Source organism: Zalophus californianus, chromosome 3 (genome assembly GCF_009762305.2).
Source record: "Zalophus californianus isolate mZalCal1 chromosome 3, mZalCal1.pri.v2, whole genome shotgun sequence".
Classification (NCBI taxonomy): domain Eukaryota; kingdom Metazoa; phylum Chordata; class Mammalia; order Carnivora; family Otariidae; genus Zalophus; species Zalophus californianus.
Genome location: NC_045597.1, coordinates 131,950,873 through 131,972,831, shown reverse-complemented (window position 1 = coordinate 131,972,831; position 21,959 = coordinate 131,950,873). Strand labels below are relative to the sequence as shown.

The 21,959-nt window shown below is 41.2% G+C and overlaps 1 protein-coding gene across 3 annotated transcripts in view; it reads left to right on the top strand.

Moving 5' to 3' along the window:
• The window catches only part of STK39 (serine/threonine kinase 39), a 296,995-nt gene that overhangs the window by 218,347 nt on the left and 56,689 nt on the right, over positions 1-21,959 (top strand). For all 3 annotated transcript variants that reach the window (XM_027591011.2, XM_027591010.2, XM_027591012.2), the window contains 2 exons: positions 13,121-13,173; positions 17,265-17,333. In XM_027591011.2, the coding sequence (XP_027446812.1) occupies positions 13,121-13,173; positions 17,265-17,333 (122 nt within the window). The remainder of the gene's footprint in view (positions 1-13,120; positions 13,174-17,264; positions 17,334-21,959) is intronic.

Here is a 21,959-nt window from a genome sequence, read left to right as displayed (position 1 = left end):
TTTTATTTACTTTATTGGGACTGTTGAAGGGATGGTTTCTTCCTGAAACAATGTGATAATCAGAGCCATAAATTAGTGCTCTAGATCCAGAGAAGAAATGCAGTGGTTGCTGAAGGTATAAATGTTGACTTTTAAAAATCTGCCAGGATCAGATGAGAAGGAAGAAGGCATCATGTGGCAGGTGCATTTTTAAGGACCACCTTACAGTAAGAGGAAGAGTGGTGCATTCGGATCAGCTGTGGGTCTTTCAAAAAGGCGTCCATGAGAAACACATAAGATTGAACTTCAGATTTCCCCCCTCACTTGTGGCCATCTTCAGACTGAAAGAGCAGTTTTGTAGAAATACTTAGATTTTTAGTTAATTAGCCCTCACTTTAAATCATAGCATGCAAATAATGCTTTCACATCCCCTTGCCTTTTGGGGATCTATTAATCCAAAGGAAGCTTCTCACACTTGCTCTCAGGTGCCTGCCCTACTCTTCATGCTCTCTCTTTCTTTCTTTTCTTTTTCTTTCTTTTCTTTTCTTTTCTTTCTTTCTTTCTTTCTTTCCTTTTCTTTTTTCTTTCTTTTCTTTCTTTTCTTTCTTTTCTTTCTTTTCTTTCTTTTCTTTCTTTTCTTTTCTTTCTTTTCTTTCTTTTCTTTCTTTTTCTTTCTCTCTCTCTCTCCTTCTCCTCCTAAGATTTACTTAGTTATTTTAGAGCGAGAGAATGTGTGAGCACACACAAATGGGGGGAGAGGTGCACAGGGAGAGATTCTCAAGCAAGCACCACCCCCCCCCCCCCACCGCCTTTGAGTTTGGAGCCGCATGCAGGGCTCGATCTCATGGCCCAGAGATCACGAACCGAAACCAAGAGTTGGTTGCTTAACCAACTGAGCTACACAGGCGCCCCTCTTTGTGGTTTTTCAACCCTGTTAGTGTCAGTACTTGGAGAATCCTACAACTCCAAGCCTCAAAAGCAAGTGGATGCTTTTGGGGGTGGGGAGGCTTGAGTTTTTGAATTTTTTTATTTTTGTTTTTACATTATTCTGAATAAAAGCCCTGTCCCTAATCCAGCGTCCTGACAAGTGCTGCGTGATGTGCTCTAATAAATGTATATTTCTTTCTGATGCCCACCAACAACCTATCAAATGCCTAGTAACAAGGTTTATTTTCTGTGCAGCTGTGTATTTTATAAATAGCCATTTGCTGAAGTAATTTCAGAAAAGTCCAATTTGAGGATTTATGATGTCTTTGCCAAAGACAAAGGGTCACCCACACTAGACTGTAAATACATTTACTTATAGGCCATTTCTCTGAAATGGATCAAAAGAGAAAATACTTGCTCAATCTCATTTTTCATTAAATTTAATCGTCTTAAGTCACTACATGTGGTAAAGCCAGGGAGGATTCTGCTTTCATTTCTAACCTAGAGGATACTGGTATTAACACTTATTATGCATTAGTCCTTCACAGTTTTCTCCTTTATTGGGTGGGTATTTTAAACTGAGTTAAAAGTGATCATTTTCCCTTTAAATTTGCTAATTTTTAATGTGGCTTTCCCTGGATATGATATGTATAAACTGACAGGAAAGTTAAAGCATCGTTCTTGCTACTTTTGTGATGCCCTCGCTAAAGTGTGAAGAATTTTATTATCTGCTCACTTTGTTATTGCAGCTGTAGTAACCATGGCTAACTCTCTTGATTAGTAGCAGGCATTCTTTTTTTTAAAAAACTTTTAAGCAAACAGCGATCCTTTTTCCCTTCTGAAGCAACACAGTTGGGTGTGTTGAGCTGAGCATGTCTTCAATTTGGCCAGACTTGGAGCTTCCTCTTGAAATGGAGATACCCTGCAGCCTGCCATCTTAGCGGTTAGCCACCTCTCCTGGGGAGGACATAACCTAAATCTGTCTCCTCTGTATTCACAGTAGAATGTTACATCTGCACTTAGGTTTTAGCTGAAGTGAAAGATCTATGTTTAATCAACACATCTGCAAGAACTATCAGATGCCTTCCAATGCTGGTCAGAGTTCAGTCACAGAATCACCCATCATAGCATTTGACAAAGACAATTTCAGGGCATCAGGAAACAGTCTGTATAGGCCATTCATTTCTCCAGGTTCTTCGGGCTCCCACTGTTGAGGTAAATCATCAGGAAATAATGTACCTCGGCTATATTATTTTAGCTCCCAGCAGAAATGCCATCACTTAGGTAAGATTTAATATGGTGCCTTCAGCACATGGGAGAAAAAAAAATTCATCTTTTGCACCACATAGTCGGAAGACATTTATATGAAAAAAGTTTCTTTCCTTTACAACATAGAGTTGAAGACATTACTCCATGCCCCTTATAAAGGGGCTTATAAAGGAGGCCCTTATAAAGGGGCTTCCATACAGGATTTCTCCTTGATATTAATGCCAAGGGGAAAATATCTGCATGTTTCTTTTTTGATAAAGAACTGTATCATGCAATACTTTTTCCTTTTTTTGCCCGAGCTGCAAGCAAACAAAGCTAAATTCAGTGCTCAGTGGGAGTTACTGATGTCTCAAGTATGTGTAGTATCTCTTTCTCTGTTCCCTTTAATTTCTGTTATTTTTGATAATCAAATGTTCGGCTGTATATTTGGTTTAACTTTGAACTACTTACCATCCTTTTTTGCAAGAATTAAACAGTGAGGAAGATTGTTTCCCATAATAATTAAAGATTGTAACAGTTTGTGCCTTAAAGTAAATTTCAATCATCTTGAAACTTACCCAGGAATGCTGCAGATACGGGCAGCACCCCCCACTTCCCCATATGCTGTCTATTGATCTGCATAAACACACCTACCATGACATGAGATCAAGAGCCCAACTGGACATTTACTGAATCCACATCTTAGAGGTGCCTTTTGTATTTTTAGTATAACTTACTTGGCATGCAGACTTGGGAGCCTCATGCACTGAAGAAAGGTTATCTGTCACAAAGACATTGAGTCCAGGTTTTCTACAGTAAACCCTAACATACGCGAGACCTTCCAACACAAGTGATGTTAATGAAGACTGCTTCTATATTTCTACCAGTGGATTTCAATCAAGAGACATACACAAAAACCCCTAACTAGTAAGTGTGCTTAATAGTTTTTCCTGCTGCTAAAAAATGTAAACTTTGACTAGATTGCAATGTTTCCACTTCTACCTGCTGTACACCTGACTTTTTTTTTTTTTAAGATTTTATTTATTTATTTGACAGAGCACAAGCGGGGGAGGGGCAGAGGGAGAGGGAGAAGCAGGCTCCCCATTGCGCAGGGAGCCCGATGTGGGACTCGATCCCAGGACCCTGTGATCATGACCTGAGCCGAAGGCAGACGCTTAACTGACTGAGCCACCCAGGCATCCCCTGACTCTAGTTTTTATATGGTCACTCCATTTCCCTTTTGGCCTATCAGTAAAAATCAATTCAGTAAATATATTCACTGGACATTCTAAATGCTGAAAAGGACTGCCACCCATGAAAATACAGTTCCATAAAGTTGACAGGAAGCAGAGCCCTTACACAGTAATCTGTTCACTCATGATTTACCACAGTTGGGACATAACAATCGATTTTGTACTGTGTAGGCAAAGCATTATTAAAATTTTATGTATTAAGCTCTGAAATAAATATGACAAAATGTTACCATTTTAAGAGTTCTGGATGGTAGGTTCATGTATATTTTGCTTTATTACTCTTTGAACTCTCCTGTATGTGGAAGTGTTTTTCATGGTTTTCCAGAGTCTGTACTAGAGGGAAAAAAGAAACAAGTCTGGGTTGGAGAGTGGGCAGGGTGGGTGAAAGGGAACAGCCGCACCCTCTACCTGGCCGGCATGTAGATTTTCGAGAGGTTTCTGTTAAAGGAACTGAGTTAGGATTATTTCCAAGTGAAAACTACTTTTGTAGACCGTAAAGGCAGTTATTTATGATATTTTTGCATATGATTTATGCATGGGTATAAGCATCGTACAGAGCGTGAGAAGTTTCTTTGCAAGGCTTTTCACGCACACCTCTAATTTAGGTGTCAGCTATGTGAAATCCTGTGTGGCCAGACTGCTTGTTCCATATGGACGGTAAATCCGAAAGGCCTTCAGGCTGCTCAGTGACCAGGGGGATGCATCAGAGTCCTTAGCCTGCGGTTCTAGCTGCAGAAATACCTATAGACAACCAGTGTGGAAGTCAAATTCCTTAAGATAGATCAAGATACCTTATTTCAAGAAACCGTGTGTATGTGCATGCATGCACACACAATTATATTATTCACCGCCCATGTTTTCTTGTTAAAGGGAACTGTACGACTTCCCGATCTATTTATTTGACGTTGATCATAAGCTGTGTGATGCTGCATGGCTTGGTATAGATGAGAATTCTGGATGCTATCAACTTACACCTTGCTAGGCCATAGGCATATTTTCGGATGTCTGAAGGTACAATCCTGAAAGGAATTTTCACTTTCACGTTTTAGGAGACTCACTGATCCAAAAGGCTCTTTTAAGGTAAGTTAAATGCAAGGCCAAGGTGTGGGGGTGATGGGGTGGTAGGTATGTGACTCATACTCCTGGAGCATGTTCAGGGTATATGGAGATCTGTACTTTGAAGAGAGCTTCCCTTTCAAGCAGGGCTTTGGGGCACAGTGCTGATGGGTACAGCACTGGCTCTTAACCTTTATTTCTGCCATCATCACCTCAATCCTATATAGAACCCATTCCCATCTGTCACATCTCTCACTGTGTGCAGCACTTCTTAGCGGCTAGGGGTAGGGGCATCACTGAGGGAAGGAATTCTTCCCTTCGAGAGTGCACCTCAGCTCACCCTGCAGTTGGAGAACCACCCCTTGAGAATAAACGGCAGTCATCTAGAAGCCTCAGTCCCAGGTTTGGGTGTCATTTCTGCCCTAAATGACTTCTAGGACAGGCCTTAACACCTAGTAGATGATCGATAAGTATTTATGGAGTGTTGAGTGAATTAGCCGGCTGTGTAATCTTAAGCAAAGCCACTTAATCTCTTTGGCTTCAGTTTCTTCACCTCAGGAATGAGGGAAATGGATTGGGTGACCAAATTAGGGCCCCCGTCAGTTGTAAAATTATATGATTCTGTGATTGGCCCTTTACCTCAGAGAAGATGAATTTGACAGGAGTGTGAAGGATGGAGAGAGTGAGAACCAAGAGAGGGCAAATGCTCCTTTCTCTGAATTAGACTGTACTACTTTTTCTCTTACTACTTTTTAAGCACTTCTTTACGTTGGGATTTCCCTGGCACTTTTACCTCCCGTTAGCTGTCCCTCTCTGGGAAGACTGTCAACTCTTTAAGGCCCGGAACCACGACTTTCCCCTCTACTGCTCTGTGCCTCAGAATACTGGGCAACAGAATGCCCGACAGCTCCGTGAGGGGGCCACTGGGTGTCTGCACACAGCTCCCTTAATCTGGGAGGGTGGCAATTTTTCCTGTCTTCCTGCAGAAGAACTTGAAGTAGAGGTTGGTGAGGTGAAGTGCTAACTGAAGGTCATTGCTGGCACATGGCTGAGCTGCAGAGCCCAGATGGACCTTCTCTGGTCCCGAAGGCAGGGTGGTTGGCTGACCTAAAGTCTCAGCTCTAGGAAAGCCCAGAGATGCACGGAAACACTGCATCTGAGCAGCCACGGGCCTGAACGCAGGGGGCTTCTTTTTTCTCTTCCTGATTCTTTTGTTTCCGGGCCTTACCTGTAGGTGTCCTTCAACTTATCGTTGGCTTTGGCATCATTTTCCACATCTCATTAAGTACAACAATTTTCTTCCTGGGCTACAACACATTCATCTGCCAAGGATTACACCCCGAGTAATGGCTCCCTCAACCTTTCGTGGCCTTTTCCTTTTGCTGTACATCTGTGGCTCTAGCGAGGGCATTCCCTGTATATCTGCGTGTGGTGTGTGTGAGTGTGGATAAAATACCCTTTGTTCATTAGATCCTTTATTCTCCTCTTGTGGCAGATAATGGTGACCTGCCTTTGGTCAGTGGTCGTGGAGTTTTAGAGAAATGGATGAGACATCTTAAGGAGGTATGACCCACAAGTCGTGGTAACTGGCTGTCACCACCATTTGCTGCCAGAGGGAGCAGAGAGAGAGAGGAGCAAATTTGAGAGGAAAAGTGATGCATCCCATTTTGCATATGCTGGGTTTTTCAGTGTCTGCACAGTGCATGGAGAGATGCTGTGTAGGCAGTTGATAATGGGTTTAAAGCTCCAGGAAAGTACCTGGGTTTGAGTTATGCATTTGGAATTACTCATCCAGAAAGAGAAGGGGAAGGGAAGATGGTGGGGGCAGAACATTCACGCTAAAGGGACAGGCAGACAGCAGTGTTTGGGCACAAAAAGAAAGGGCAGTCAGGGAACTGGGGTGATGGTGTCTCAGAGGCCAAGCAGAGGCACTTGACAAAAGCCAGACTTGTAAAATTTTCACTCATTCATTCATTCATTCATTCATTCATTCATCTGTGCATTCCCAAGGCACTGTGCTGGGTGCTGAGGGGAAGAGCCATGAACAAGGCAAGCTGAAGGTCTTTGCTCTTTGGTAACTTCATGTCTAGTAGATGAGGTGGACATTAAGGTACTGGCATTACATTTGTACAGAATGTGGAGTACTGAGTACAGGACTAAAGGTGAGGAGAGCGTGCTGGAAAGGGGCCTACCCTCATCTGGCTACATTTACCCTTCTTTTGTGGTCTTCCCCAGAAGGGCATGGTTGGAGTCAGTCAAGTGGAGGGAGAGTGAGAGTGGAGATTTCCTAGCAGTGAGGGAAGCTGGCCCTCCAACTAACTGGAGCCCCCTGAAGAGCTTCTCTTTTCTCTCCCCACCTGTTTCCCTCTGTACCAGGCCTGTCCCACCAGCACACAAATGTTTTTCTCCCATCTTCAAAAGTCCTCTCTTTACTCCATCCCCCACTGCAGCTATTTCTCCACCCCCTTACAGCTAAACTCCTCAAAAGAACTGCCCTTGACTGTAATCCCTTTCCTCCCCGGCTCCTGAGCCCACCACAGTCAGGCCTTTGTCCTCCCCGCAGTGCTCACCCTGTGCCTTTGCAAAGCTGGATCTGGGGAGGGAGGGCAGGCTGGAGATAGCAACAAGGTGAGCAGGGGACAGTGTTGGGACAGTTAAAGGTGGGGAGACAGGTCGAAGCAGGTGTTGGGGGGCTCATGCTAAGGATTTTACATTTTGTTTTAAGAATACAGGGGAAGGCGCCAGGGTGGCTCAGTCGGTTAAGCATCCGACTGTTGATTTCAGCTCAGGTCTTGATCTCAGGGTCCTGAGTTCAAGCCCTGTGTGGAGCTCCATGCTGGGTGAGGAGCCTACTTTAAAAAAAAAAAAAATACAGGGAAGAAAAGGGAGTCTTTCAGCAAGGGAGTGGCATGATCAGATTTCCAGATAACAAGCTGCCTGGCTCCTGTGCAGATCATGAGCTTGAATTTGGAGAGACCAATTAGGAGCATGTACAGACTCAGGGCAGAGCTCACAGTGGCTCGGGTAAGGGTTATGCACTGGAGAAGACAATGGGTAACATGCATTCAGTTCTAGATTTAGTTCAGATCTGCTAATGAGATGTAGGATTTTGGATATGTCCTTTATCCTTTCTGAGCCTCCGTTTCCTTGTCTATAAAATAATAGGGGATAAGAGCCATCCCCACGTCGAGGGTTGTTTTGAGCATGGCATGAGATAACATCAGTGAAGCACCAAGCACATACTGGCAGGCAGTAAATGCCATTAATTATTATTTTCCCCATCTCACAGTTGAAGAAACAGAGGACAGATGCCAAACAAGTAGCAAGTGGATTTGAATGTAGACCTCTGTCCCCACGGCTCTGTTACCTCCTCAGTCTGTGCCAGGCTCTCTGCTGGTGTGGAGAGAGATGCCCAGCAAGCTTAGTGGGAGCCATAGTCCTTTTCTGTCCTAAGCCTGTGGGAAGAGACTTCAGTTCAGTGCCAAGAGCAGGAAAGAAGCAAGCTGAACTAAAAGTGACATCCTGATTCTTAGCCTGTTTGAAAGTCTCCTTCCTGTTCTCAACAGGGGGAAACATTCCAGGAGGGTATGAGTGGGAGTCCCTCTGGACTCCCTTGGACACCGGCAGCTTCATCGTGACCTGAAATCTTAGATTCAAATAAGAGAAAAGGGGGCTGTGTGTTGCTTAGAAGGGAGGGGCCGTGTCTGGACCCCTAGAAAACACCATACCTGCCAGTGTTACCCCAACTGCGTCCTTCAGCCTCAGAACTTGGGGAAATGGTTGGCACTCAGCCTCACTGCAGAGCATCCCTGTGGTGGAGGGTACGCGGTGCCAATGGCACTTACGGTTGCCCATGCCCTTTGACAACCAGTGGTCTCTGGGCTTCTAAGCATTTTGATCACATCTGGTTCTTGGGGGATGTGTGCCTTTTTTGGCATGGGCTGAAAGACATGAATGTGAAGCTAAGGAATGCACATAGTCCTGAACTGGCATTTTGGCTTTGGAGCCCTCCAGGAACAATAACTCTATCAGACTGTCCTGACGTGGTACGTTAAGAAGTGCAGAAAAATGCTACCTCCTAGAAAATGCAGACTCCAACTGCGCAGGCCCCCTGCACCTCCGTCACCAGGAACGCTCACATGCTCACTCATGTGATGGTCATCCCCACCCTCCAAGCCAGCTGCCTCATTCGAGGGTTCACGGTGTCCCTTGCAGGTGAATTGAATGAGCAAGAAGGAAGACTTTAAACATGACAATCTATCTCTGGATTTGTCACTTTGAACATAGCAAAAAAATATATATAATATATAGTATATGTATTTTATATATAACCTATATATATAATATATAGCATATGTATTTTACATATAACCTGTATATTGATATGTATCTCAAGCGCGTGCGCACGTGTGTGTTTTTAGATGTGATTGAGCCCAAATTCCTGTCTGGTTTAATCAGCTGGTGCTGAGCAGTTGTTGCCCTTTTAAAATGGGGAAGAAACTTTCCAGCCGGCAGAACACATCTCCCTGATTTGTTTTTACTGTACTTTCTGCTTTATTCATTGAAAGTTCCTGCAATGGTGTTGCAAATTGCTCGTGAGAGTATAAATTGGTACAACTTAAATGAAGGGGAATTTGACAATATCTATAAATTGCAAATGCATTTATCCTTTGGCCAAGCAACTTGCTTCTAGAAATTTATTTTCATACTCATGTATTTGCAAAATGACATAAGAACAAGGTTATTCATTGAGCATTGTTTATAATAGTGAAAGACCAGAAACAGTCTGTTCATAGAATGGGAACTGGTTCAAGAAAGGATTGCACAGGCAACAGAATAGTATGTAGCTATAAAAAAAAGAATGGGAAAGCTCTCTATGAACCAATAGGGAGAAATTCCAAGGTATTTTATTAAAAGAAAAGGCAAGGTGCAGAACAATGGATATAGTATGCTGCATTTATATTAAATAGGCAAGAAGGAACTATTTGCTGATATATGCATGAAACATCTTGGGAAGGATGTACAAAAAGCCTATATGATTGAGGGAGACCAGGTAGTTGAGTGACAAGAGTAGGAGGCCTAGGTTTTACAGAATACCCTATTGTATCTTTTGGGTTTTAAACCATGTGATGGTGTCACCAATTTTAAAAAATAAATATTCTGCCTGAGCCCTGTGGACATTTGCCTTTGTGATGTAATATATACCTACAATGAGAAGGGTTTGTGCTTATCAAACTCAGGAGTATGTATTTTGTTGGGGTGAGTTTTTGTTGTTATTTTGAGGATTAAAGTTTTTTTTTTTTTTAAAGAATTTTATTTATTTATTTTAGAGAGGTACAGAGTGCGAGCCAGGGTGGCAGAGGGTGGGATGGTGCAGGGGGAGGGGGAGAGAGAGAGAATACCAAGCTGATTATGCGCCGGGTACAGAGCCCAACTCGGGCTTGATCCCAGGACCTGAGATCATGACCTGAGCCAAAACCAAAAGTTGGACGCTCAACCGACTGAGCCACCCAGGCACTCCAGGATTAACAGGGTTTTTAATAAGGTAGCCTGGGTCTTAAAGCTGTTTCTCTCAAGTTTTAAACATTTCCTTTATAAAGTTGCACAGACTTAGTTTCTGGCCTTAAATCCTACCTATTTTCAGCTTCTTTGAAATCAAGAATATCCTGTGCCATATCAATTAAAGTAAATGTACTTTGAATTAAAGGTGTTAAATATGAGTCTGAAAAGATTAATTCTTTATAAAAGGATGACCTTCAGTAGTTAGATCCAATTAGGCATTTTTCCAACTATATTTCAACCTGATGAGACAAGTCTACTACTCACAATCAATCACTGTGATCTTTTCAAAGGCAAGTATTTTAGGTTCAGAGTCATAAAAGAATGACTTGATTAGGCAACCTCCGTAACTTGAGCCATAGTTGATGTAGAGATTATGGGTATTGGATATTACTTCTGTGGTATTAATATTGAAAGAATCAGGATGTGCGTGATGATATTCCAGGTAGAGTTCTTATACCTCTCTTATTATGGCCTTAGTAGGACAAACTAATTTAGACAAGACTGACCAAAAGAAAGAAAGGGAAAGAACAATGACCTAAATTAGCATCAAATCAAATTCCTTTTCCTTTTTTCCTCCTTCTGTCATTTCATTATTAAATATACTATAAATGTTTGCTTTCCTAGTGATCATTTTTTTTTTCTTACTGGACTGTTTTAGTTCTAATTCAACCTTTGTTGATACATAGCACATAAAACCGACACTATTAAATAAAAGAATGCTTGCTGATCTTTTTATGGTAATGTGAAAAATCTTGAGGAATATTGTTTTTCTCAAAAGTGAAAGGAATTGCGCTTTTCTGTATTTGCATCAGGCATTTCCAATGTAGAATTTTGGTCCTCACTCTGCCACTCAATTGGTAAACTTGGAAAGGCCATTGAATGTGCTCATCTAAAAAAAATGGAAAACAAATAGTACCTACTCTGCATATCTCAAAGATTGATTGCTGGAATCAAATGAGATTTGATTCATGAGATTTGATATCAGTGTTTCTCAGGGTGTGGTCCTATGATCCTGGGGGGGGGGGGTCCTTGAGTCCCTTTGGGGGAGCCTATGAGGTCAAACTATTTTTATAAATTATGTGCCTTTTTCTTTCTCATTATTTCAACGTTAGAGTGGATTTTCCAGTGGCTGGCAATGTGATATGTGATATTGCAGCAGATTGAATATAAAAGCAAAAATAAGAACCCATCTATCTTAAGCCAGACATTATAGAGGTTTACAAAAAAAAAAAAGTTTGAGAACTGCTGATGTATATGAAAGCACTATGTAAATGTGTGGTGACATTGGTAGATAAACAAGGCCACAGGCACAAAGCCCTTCTGTTGTAGGCACTGATTGTTCATGGCCTGCCCCATCTCTAGGACCGGGGTCTCTTAGTGTGGGGTCCAAGATGATCTCTGAACCATCTTCAGTTGTCTGCAATTTCATGTGTTGGTCCTATGTCTACTTTTTTAGCGTGAGAGTCCACAATTTTCAGTCCTCGGTCCTGAAAAGAAGATGTTAAAAGAAGCACAGCTTTAGCTGTTGCCATTATCCCCCTCCCTGCCCCCGCCCCGTCCCATTCTAACTCTGAGAAGAATAATGACAGTCAAGGTGGGGACACCTGGGAAAAGATACACGGTTGCTTAAGGCTCTTATGACTGTGGCCTGGGCTTGGGCATTTCTTGGATTCTTGACCCTTACTTCTCTGCTTGTGGAAAAGTGCAGATTTGGGCCAGCTTCTCTAGGCATGGGAGAAGGGCTTTCTCTAAGTTGGTACCTTGCCTTTGTCATTTTTCTGTGCTTCCTGCATTTAGGGTGGTAGGATATCATAAGACCTGAAGAACCAAGCTCAGGCTGGGGACCAAGAAGGGCTCAGAGACTGGTGGCATCATGATGTGGGCACTGTACTTGGAGACCAGGAGATATTACTCAGGGTTTTTAGAGTCCTAAACTGGAGAACTAAACAAGATTTGATCAGACTCTCCTGGTACCAGAAGGAGGCTGTTTGGGATGGGTATTCAGGCCATCTCTATCTCTGTCTTGGACCCTTGGCAGCTGAGCAAATAGTTGAGTGTTTGTAGAAACTATTATTTCCTGTTTCCTACTGCAATTTCTTATGGTATTTTTATTAACTTTAATTGTAGCATCTGTTGAGAGTTACTCATAATATTTTAGTGTTCTTATGAGAATTTAAAATCATTCTAATTATAGCTCACTGCCCTATATCATTTCTTGAAATTAATGTGAGTGTAAAACTCATATCTTAGGTATTTGCTTGTTCCATATTACCCTGGTGTCAGATTTTGGATTTAATATACATATGTATATATTACAGTTTTATGTAAGCGTTTTGTATTTACTTTTAAAAAGTTTATTCAGTGGATAATTTCACAACATTCAGGGGTTCCCCCTCTATGTAGATAAATTTTTTTTAAAGATTTTATTTATTTACTTGACAGAGCACAAGTAGGGGGGAGTGGCAGGCAGAGGGTGAGGGAGAACCAGGCTCCCTGCTGAGTGGGGAGCCCAATGTGGGCTCAATCCCAGGATCCTGGGATCATGACCTGAGCCAAAGGCAGACCCTTAATCGACTGAGCCACCCAGGTGCCCCATAGATAAAATTTTTAATAACAAACTACATATCCTTTTGTGGGCATTTTGTTGCATGGTTTAATGCATAGTATTGTCATAAACTTTACCACCAAGACTATCTTTCCTGATTGTTTCACTTTGAAAAATAATTGATGAAATACTATTTTCAAGAAAGATAAGAAAAATGTATCAAATATTATTTATCCTAGACTAAAATCCGAAATTTTTAATTATGGAATTATATTTAAGGTTATTGATTTAGTGTAGATTTTATGAAAGAACATTTTATTTTTGGAATTTTGTGAAGTAAACATGTTTATATAAGGTAAATTCAATCAGTTAAATATCTCCCTTTATTATTGCCATAACTATCTCTCGTTTTTGAGGAAGTACTCAGAGGTAACCCAAAACTGTAAATGCTGTCTGCATGTTAGTAGCATCTTGTAAAAATTGGAATACATTTAGTTTGATTCAGCTGTGCTTCATTGGATTTTAATGTGCTATGTGTTATGTATTTCAGAAACTCCAGAAAGGAACTTAATGACATACGGTTTGAGTTTACTCCAGGAAGAGGTAAGTTTTAATTGAAATTATTATTTTATTGCTGCAAAGAGCATTGAAGAACTTGATTACAAGAGTGTGGTGATAATTTGCTATTCAAAACTGCTTTCTCTAAAAATGAAGAAAGGAGGATGGAGGGAAGGGAGGAAGAGCGGAAGGATTTGCAATAATTGTGGGGAATCCAAACTGGACCAGTACTGACTGCATGAATTCCTGTGACATGCTGCACGTTTATATACACATACAAATGAAATATGGTAGCTTGACCATGAAAAGAAATACTGGCGTGGTGACACAGGGCCTACAGGACCCTGTGATGAGTGTACTGAGTAGCATAGAGCAGTTCGAGGGAGAGGTCAGCAATAAATAAGATGTCACACAAAAAAGTGCTATACTTTATCCCTCTACTCTCATCCATAGAGCTTGGTAGGAATGTTGTCATTCTCACAGCTTGAAGGCTAGACTGCTTGCCTTCTTGGCTCCTGGATGCCTGGAGTTCATGGAACCATGTTTCATTTCTTGGTATCTTTAGCACTTGACTGAGTGCCGACTATGAGGGAGAATATCAAGTAATTTTGCTTAATTAATATGTAACATATACGAACAGTCTTTGGAAACCACAAGATTAGTAGTTAAGCAAAAATTGCTGTTTCTACTCTTTATAACCAGAACAACTCAAAAAAGGTGAAAATCAGATGCTAATGCTGAGATTTATCGTTCTCCCTGACCTCTGGTTTCAGATTTTTGAGTACATGAAAGCAGCCTCACTATCTATATTGAAAATCTTCTAAAATGCATGATATTATTAAAGTACAGTACATTAGGCTCATACATTTGAGTATGTAATATACATTAAGCTAATAACACTATTTCATGTATTAGAGCTCCATGTAAATTTTGATTTGATTAAATAAATCATAGTTGCTAAAATTTTGAAAATCTGAAACTTCCAAGGTGTGATATCTGGTCGAGGGGTTACCTGCTTTGACCTCCCTGCTGTTAGAAATATAAGAAGACACAAACTCAGATGTGTACAGGAACCAGAGCAAACGGTGGGGACTCCAGGAAACCAGACAGTCCTGTCTGCTCACGTTCAGTTTTTAAAAAAACAAAAAAACACTGCTGGCCAAACAGAACATGTTCCTGGGCCCAAAGTGGGCATAGACTCGCTGGCCCTGATGTCTAGTCCCCGGTCAGCATAAAGACTTAATGATTCCCAGTATATTTGAATTAAAGTAACATATGAAGTAGTTGTTACAAAATATAGGCAAGTAAGGCCCCGATAAATCTGCTAATTGATCTTTCTGGGAACATCCATCTTGGGCAGTTTAGAGTCAGTCTATGAAATCATACAACACCAGTTTCTATTATCCAAAAGCTCTCTATTTTGTCATAATATAAGAATATTGAGCAGCCAGTAGTATGATAAAATCTAGTAATTATATGTGTTTCAAATACAGTGAGTAAAAGAACAAATTCTTCTCTCAAGGGTTTTTTTCCCCATCTAATGATCTAAAATTGACAGTGGCAGTAAAAATTCATTTGAATTTCCAGAGATAACAAAGAAATGAATTTCCCAGTTGAGGATTTTGGGGGAGAAAATGGCCCTCTCAGGATGACCTGGCCCTTTGCGCTGGCTTTGGCAGCCTCATTTGCCATTGTGGGTTGAGTCTGCTTTTGTTTCCCAGATAGAAACTGTAGCGTTGGCCTTCCCTGGGCCCTGAGCACAGGCCATTAGTAACGGAAACACCGTGGATGTATCACTGTCCCTCTGGGACTGCTGATGCTGTCTGCATTTCAGATGCTGTCTGCACTGTGCGCGCGTGTGTATTGGTCTGGGCTGCACGCACTCAAAAATGTGTCATATGGCATAGAGCATATAACATGAACAGAGCAAATATTCTCTGTCTTCACTTGAGAGCAAGCCCTTTGCATTTATTATGTTGCTGTATATTCTGGAAACCAGAGCATATATGATTATTTATGATGATATAACCCTGTTTACACATTAGGAATGTTAAGCAGCTTAAAGAAAAATGTTACCAATTATCTCCCAGTTTCTGTTCTAAACTATTACTGATACATTACTTACATGCATACAAGTTGACTGGTTAATGTTACACAAACATGGAATATTTCTCTTTTGGGCCAAAAATGGCCAGCATGACCCTTGTGCTATTTGAATGAAACCCATGTGGTATTCAGGAGTCCTGAGAATAACCAGAGATGCTGTAAACTTTAATCCACTGGGACTGTCCTTTGCTTTGGTACTGTTTTAGTGCTAGCCTGCAATGTGGCTTTGCTTCATTAGTCCATTTTCAACTACATTCTGTGAGCGTAGATCCTTACTCAGGTGTAAGATTTTATTGATACTTTAGAGGTGGTGGTAACACATCCAGATGCTTTAATAGATGATCAGTCCATAGAAATGCAGTCACTGCCTACTGTGTGCCCTGTGCCTACTAGGCAGACACCTTAATTCGAAATGCTCTTTGTAGTGAAGTTTCTGGTGGCATCCAGGAGGATGAGATTGTGAGCCTAGAATGTTCCTGTCGACTTCATAAAGCTACATCACACGCAGAGTAGAGCCTCTCACCCTAGATACCATGCTATGGGATCATTTTATCCCTGAGAGAATTTTATTTAAGGTGTTTTTTGTACTTCTAATAGTAAGGACAAGCCCCAACATAAGCCCACCTTATATGGAATCTCATAGTTGAGAAAGATTCCTTTTTCTTTTCCATTTCCTTCATGTTATTCTACATCATTCATGATAAAATGGGATGAGTAAAATGATGGAATACCACAACGTCTCTGGATGTACAACAAGTATACAGTGGCTCTCAAATTTTTTATTGGAGATCCTGGAAATTGGGCCGTGTATGAAAGGGAGAAAGAGTGCGCTAGAGCATGAGGTACATTTCAGATGATCCTTGGCTGAGCATCATCATCACAGCTACCACTGATGGAGTAATTACTGTGTGTCAGACACTGGGCTAAGCACATTAAAGCCCACAAATGTGAAAGATAATTTTACCATCAGCGACTCGCTCACATGAGCACTCACACACGCGCACACACACTCTGAGGGCAGCCTTAGGCATAGCAAACTGCAATTCAGTTTAGGTGCTTGTTTCGTTCAGCAGCGATACGTTGAGGCGCTAACTGACTTTGGAAGACACTCAAGGCAGACTCCTTCTAGGTTATTAACAGCTGCTGAGCCAGTTTCTTCTTACCCAGCTGTAGTTCTGAATATTTGTGACAATGTCAGAAGGCCGTGGGGACCATGTCCTTTCCCTTGTAAAAACATAGGGGTTCATAATGGTTCTTTTGAGCACATGGCCATTTATCACTTTCTCTTTACAAAGTCTTTGAACAAACTTCTCACTTATTACCATGTTCATTCATAATCTTTCAATTAAGTGATTTTGGTTATATTCACTTGCTACAGCCTGTTCAGTCCCATCTTTATGAGATTTCTAACTCCTGTCACTTATCATTGAGAAACTACATTCTTTTATTCAGCCACATTTTCTAAGAGAATGAATCTGTTGCTATCAAATGATCAATGTCATGTTAAAGGAGTTTCTTAATAGCATAAATTTAAATAGCTCATCTTAATAGTCCAACAAGCTCAAAGACTGTTTGTACCAAATATAAGGTTGTGTCAAGTGCTGCCTGTTCAACCTTTGCCATAAATTCTGACTCAGTAGCTACTAATGATAGAAAAGGATTGATGATGGATGGAATTGACCTTGGCAAGAAAGAAAAGCAGTTTCTTTTGGGACCTGTTATGAGCTAACTTACAGAGGTACATTTGAGGATTAAGTCAGGTGGTAGCCAAAGGGCAAATGTTTTTTGGTTCACCAAAAATGAAATCATAATTTCATAGAACCTCTGCTGAATAAACACCAAGATGCAAATTGTATATGGCAAAATGTATTTCACATTGCCTCTGAACTTTCCCTTCTGATAGAATCTGAATTGTTGAATTAAAACACATGTGGGTGATTTTTGTAAATGAAAAATATCTTTTACATTGTACTGGGTTGTTGATTTTTATTTTATGGTTACTAATACATATTCATTTCACATTTGGACAGATACGGCAGATGGCGTATCTCAGGAGCTCTTCTCTGCTGGCTTGGTTGATGGCCATGATGTAGTTATAGGTAAATCATTTTTTAGCATACAGTATCATTTTGTTGATCTATCAAATGGAAATGCATTTAGAAACAAAAGTTTTCATAAAGGAATAATTTACTCTGGATTTTTGAAAAATTCTTGAATTCTTTTATGTGAAAGAAGTATATGTGAGTCATATTTAATTTTCTTTTTAAAAAAGCTCTTAATGTAATTCTTTCCCATTTAGTAAGAACCTCACTTATTAGAAATATAACAAAGAGCCTAGAAGACCCAAATGTCCACAACATAGCAAAAATAGGAGACTATAAATTCCATGCACCAAAGTACAGGAACCTCTGAGGTTGTTTGTCAGAGTTTCTCTGTTCTTTCTTTGGGCACAGTTCTGATGAACTTAGAAATTAATTTCCCCAGCCGTTAACAAGATTCATCACAAAGTCTTAAGGTTGGATGGGACTTAGAGATCACTCAGGCCAGTTCTTTCATTGTATGGATAGGGACACGAATTCCTAAAGGAATCCCATGGGTTGTCTGTCTGGGGCCATGCAGCTGGGTTGGGGCAGAGGCGCTTCACTTTGGGCATGGGGCTCTAATTGTACTGCTTTGAGAATGCATAGATAGCTACATGGAGTTGGGGGAGCCTGCTAGATACAGACTTGCTGTCAGGAGCAGGACATGACTGGCTGCCTCCCCAAAGGGCATGGGAGGCAGAGAAGCTGTAAGAGGCAGATGCCATCATCCAAGAAAAAGTGTAGCCTGGTTCCAGTAGGGTGAGGGTGAGAAGCTCCACGCTCCTCAGATAATCCTAAGTTTGTGAAGATTTTATAATGTAGTCCATCACTGGGTGTTCATATTGATGACCCTAAGTAATTAAGATTAGTTAATATGTTATTAATGTTACTTTGACATTAATTATATTGTTAATACTTATCAGGGTAATTAGGGTACTATGTATTATGATAAAACTTTCTTTAAAAATAATCAAATTAAAACTGATGCTTAAATGACTTGGGCCCCTTAAATGATGTGTTTTAACTTAAAAAAAAAATCACTTGCTCAAAATAAATCCTTTCCCCAATAATGCTGAAGTTTGTGACTGAGGGAGCTTGAGGTAGCTATGCTTACCCATCAGAGTAATCTGTTCCTATAGATTCTATAATGTAGGTCATTATAAAGTGAATTATTTTAGGGAGTAACTGAGGTTTTAGTGGGGGATTAGGATTCTGAGTAAAGAATCTGTATCTAATAGGTTATTGGTCTACAAACGATATGTCATGAATGTGAAGAGACCTTTATAAATAGAAATAACTAAGCGCTTTTTTTCCTTTTAATTGTATATGGTGTACATATTGATTTCACAAGGAAGCTCCAATTCCTCTGCCAAGTGATGCATATATAAAGAGATAGAGACATATTTTAAAGAAAAAGTGTATGTCTATGTACATATATATAGGTGTGTGTATATTTCCTTGTGTATTCTGTCTCTCGCACGTTCCTTTAAAATCTTGTGAGTTCTCATGGCCAGCTGGATTCTTACCAAAATGTTCAGCCCAAATTCGAGGGGGAGCTTGAGCAATGAGGGCAGCTCAGCTTTGGTGTCTACCGTAAATTCCATCTCAGAATTCTTTCTGTTAACAGTTCCTTGACATACGTAGATACTCTTATTAGAAAAAGTGAGCCCACACCTTCGTGTCATACTTGACCTGACAAAATCAGGAGAAATGTTAATGGCTTGATCAAGATTCCCTGTAAGGTGTGTTTTCCTTAGGAAGAACTATGGTCCATACACGAAGCAGCCTCAATTAAAAATAAATGAAGATAATAACTTAAAAAAAAAAAAAACCCTTCTTTTAAACACTGACTTATCAATGTCCATTATTGGGCAAGAAGTTAAGGACGAAATAGTCGAGTTGACCCTGGCAGGTGGTAGCGAACATGAAGAGTAAGAGAGATTCAGGGAAAGATACTAGGTCACATCTTTTTGTAAGCATGGGCTGGCTTCATGCCTTCAGTCAAATTTAGTGTACCTTTTTTTTTTTTTTTTGCTCCAGGTTCAGCTGAATCTCAACTAAAGGATTTTTGGTTGTTGAGTTTTTTAAAGGTGGAGATTAGGGCATAATTCCTGTACAACTTACTCTGTTTGAAATACAATATCAGAAAGCTATTTTTTTCATACTTTAATTACTTATTCTGCCAAAAATGTTTGATTTTCCCTTTGTTTCCCTCTCCCCCTTGGAGCTAAAGTGTAGAGTATTGGAATTAGACCAAACATACACAATTCCTCCTTCTTCGATAGCACTAAAAATGCCTTACGGGGATACGACACCTAAGAGTTACAGTGTTTGCATATTTCATTTGATTATCTCATCAGTCCCATAAGGTAGAAAGGACAGGTTGTTTTTAATCCATATTTAGTGGATGTAAAGGGGAGGTCAAAAGAAGTTTCTGGGATGTTGTAACTGTCATGGTCTTTGAATTTGGCTCTTATGACTCCAAGCTCAGAGCCTAACCCTGACCCTCTCTGTACAATCAATTCAGTATCTTCAGCCTTGAAAAGTAGATCCAGATCCTTTTAAATGATGGGTTTTGTGTCTCCTGGGCATGGGGGGTGGATAGCATGTCCTTACTTGTTTTTCATACATCAGTAGATGCCTTATATTTTAATTGCAGACTGTTTGACAGATAGGTGTGTAATTCTGTCTCCCTCCAACCTGTCCCAGCATTTCTCTGCCCTCTCCTTTATCCTCTGTTTCCTTCTTTACGTTTTTATTTCTCGCATCTTACAGGAAGCCCTCTCTTTGCCCCACTCCCCACTACAGCTGTTTCTCCACCCCCTTACAGCTACACTCCTCAAAAGGATTTACCCCTGACTGTAATCCCTTTTCTCCCTCTGTCTCCTGAACCCATTGCAGTCAGGCCTTTGACACCCCCCCACCTCTGCTTGCCCTGTGCCTTTGCAAAGCCGCCCCTGGGAAAGGCGCTCCCCCCTTCTTCTGGCACAGGGTGTGTTGGTGGCGGGGGGGCTGGAGGGAGGATCCGTGGTCTGTGAATGCCTGCTGGCCACGGCCCCGGTTCCTCAACCCGGTGGTTCATTCTCAGTCCTCCCCCTACATTGGCACATCGGCAGTGCTGGGCAGAGCTGGCCGTGCCTTCCTCCATGAGAACTTTTTCTGTTTGTTTTTTAAGATTGTGTTCTTGGTTCTCCTACCTTATTGGTGTTTCCTTCTCAGTCTTTTTCACTGGTTGCTCCTCATCCCTCTGACCTATAAATACTAACATGCTCGAGGACTCCTAGGTTGGATGTGCTCTCTTTTCTATAGTAATCACTCACTCCCTTGGTGATCGCCTCTCGTTTCCTGGTATTAATGTTTTCATTTTCTGATTCCCAAATGTGTATCTCCAGCTCAGACCTCTCCTTTGAATTCCAGACTCCTGTCCAGCTCCCTTTGTGGCATCTTCCCATGGAAAGCTGGTAGCATCCCAGGTTTACTTAACATCAGAATCCAGCCCCTGCTGTTTCCTCCCACTTGCCCTGGCCCTGCTCCCTGGGTTGATGTCAGCTCCATTCAGGTGCTCCAGCCAAAAACCCGCCTTGTCCTTGACTCTTCTTTCTCCTACCTGCCATCCAGTCTACCACATGTACTCAAGATCCAGCTGTTATTCCCGTCTTGCTTCCCATCCTGTTTCAAACCTCTCTCATCTCTCACTTGAATTACTGCATTCATCTCTCTCCTGGTCTCCCTGCTTCTGTCTTTGTCTCCATTCGGCCTGTACCCATCACAGTAGCCAGACGTCCGACAAAGTGAGCCAGATACAAAAGGCCACATGTAGTGTGATTCCATTTATATGAAATGACTGGAATATGCAAATCTGTAGAGTCAGAAAGCAGATGAGTGCTTGCCAGGGCCTGTGAAGGACGGGGTAAGGGGAGTGACGGCTGATGGGTAGGGGTTTTTTTTGGGGGGTGATGAAGTTCTGGAATGAGAAGTGGTAATGGTTGCACAACCTTGTGACTATACTAAAAACCACTGAATTGTGCACTTTAAAAGGGTGAATTTTATGATATGTGACTTATATCTCAATAAAAAAAAAAAGCCAGATCACATTAATGCTTTAAATAAAACCTCTCGTCAAATGGCTTTTCCATCCCACATCTCAGTGGCTTACAGTCCCCTGCATGATTCTGTCCCGTCACCTCTCAGACTTCGTCCCTCACTTCTGCTCTCCCTATTGCTCATTCCACTCCAACCATACTGGGTTTTGTCCTTGCTTTTCCTTCTGCCAGATCGCTCCTTCCCTAAGTACACCTGTCTACCTCCTAGAGCTTAAAGATTGCCTCTCGAAGGGGCCTTCCTTGACCAGCTTACTTAAAATTGCAACCCATCCGCCACCCTCCACCCCCTTCCTCATTTAATCATTTTACCAAGTCTCTCCCGGTGTAATAGGCTGTCTGTTTCATTTATTTAGTTAACTACATAGGATTTTCCCTGGAGCATAAGTTTCATAAAGGCCAGGATTTTTATCTGTTTTGTTAACTGCTATGCTCCCACCATCCCAAACTTTGTACTTCACATAGTTGGCACTCTAGAAATACTTGTTAGAGATCAACAAATACCATTTTTAAATACACCAGTCATCTCATAACATTTACTTCA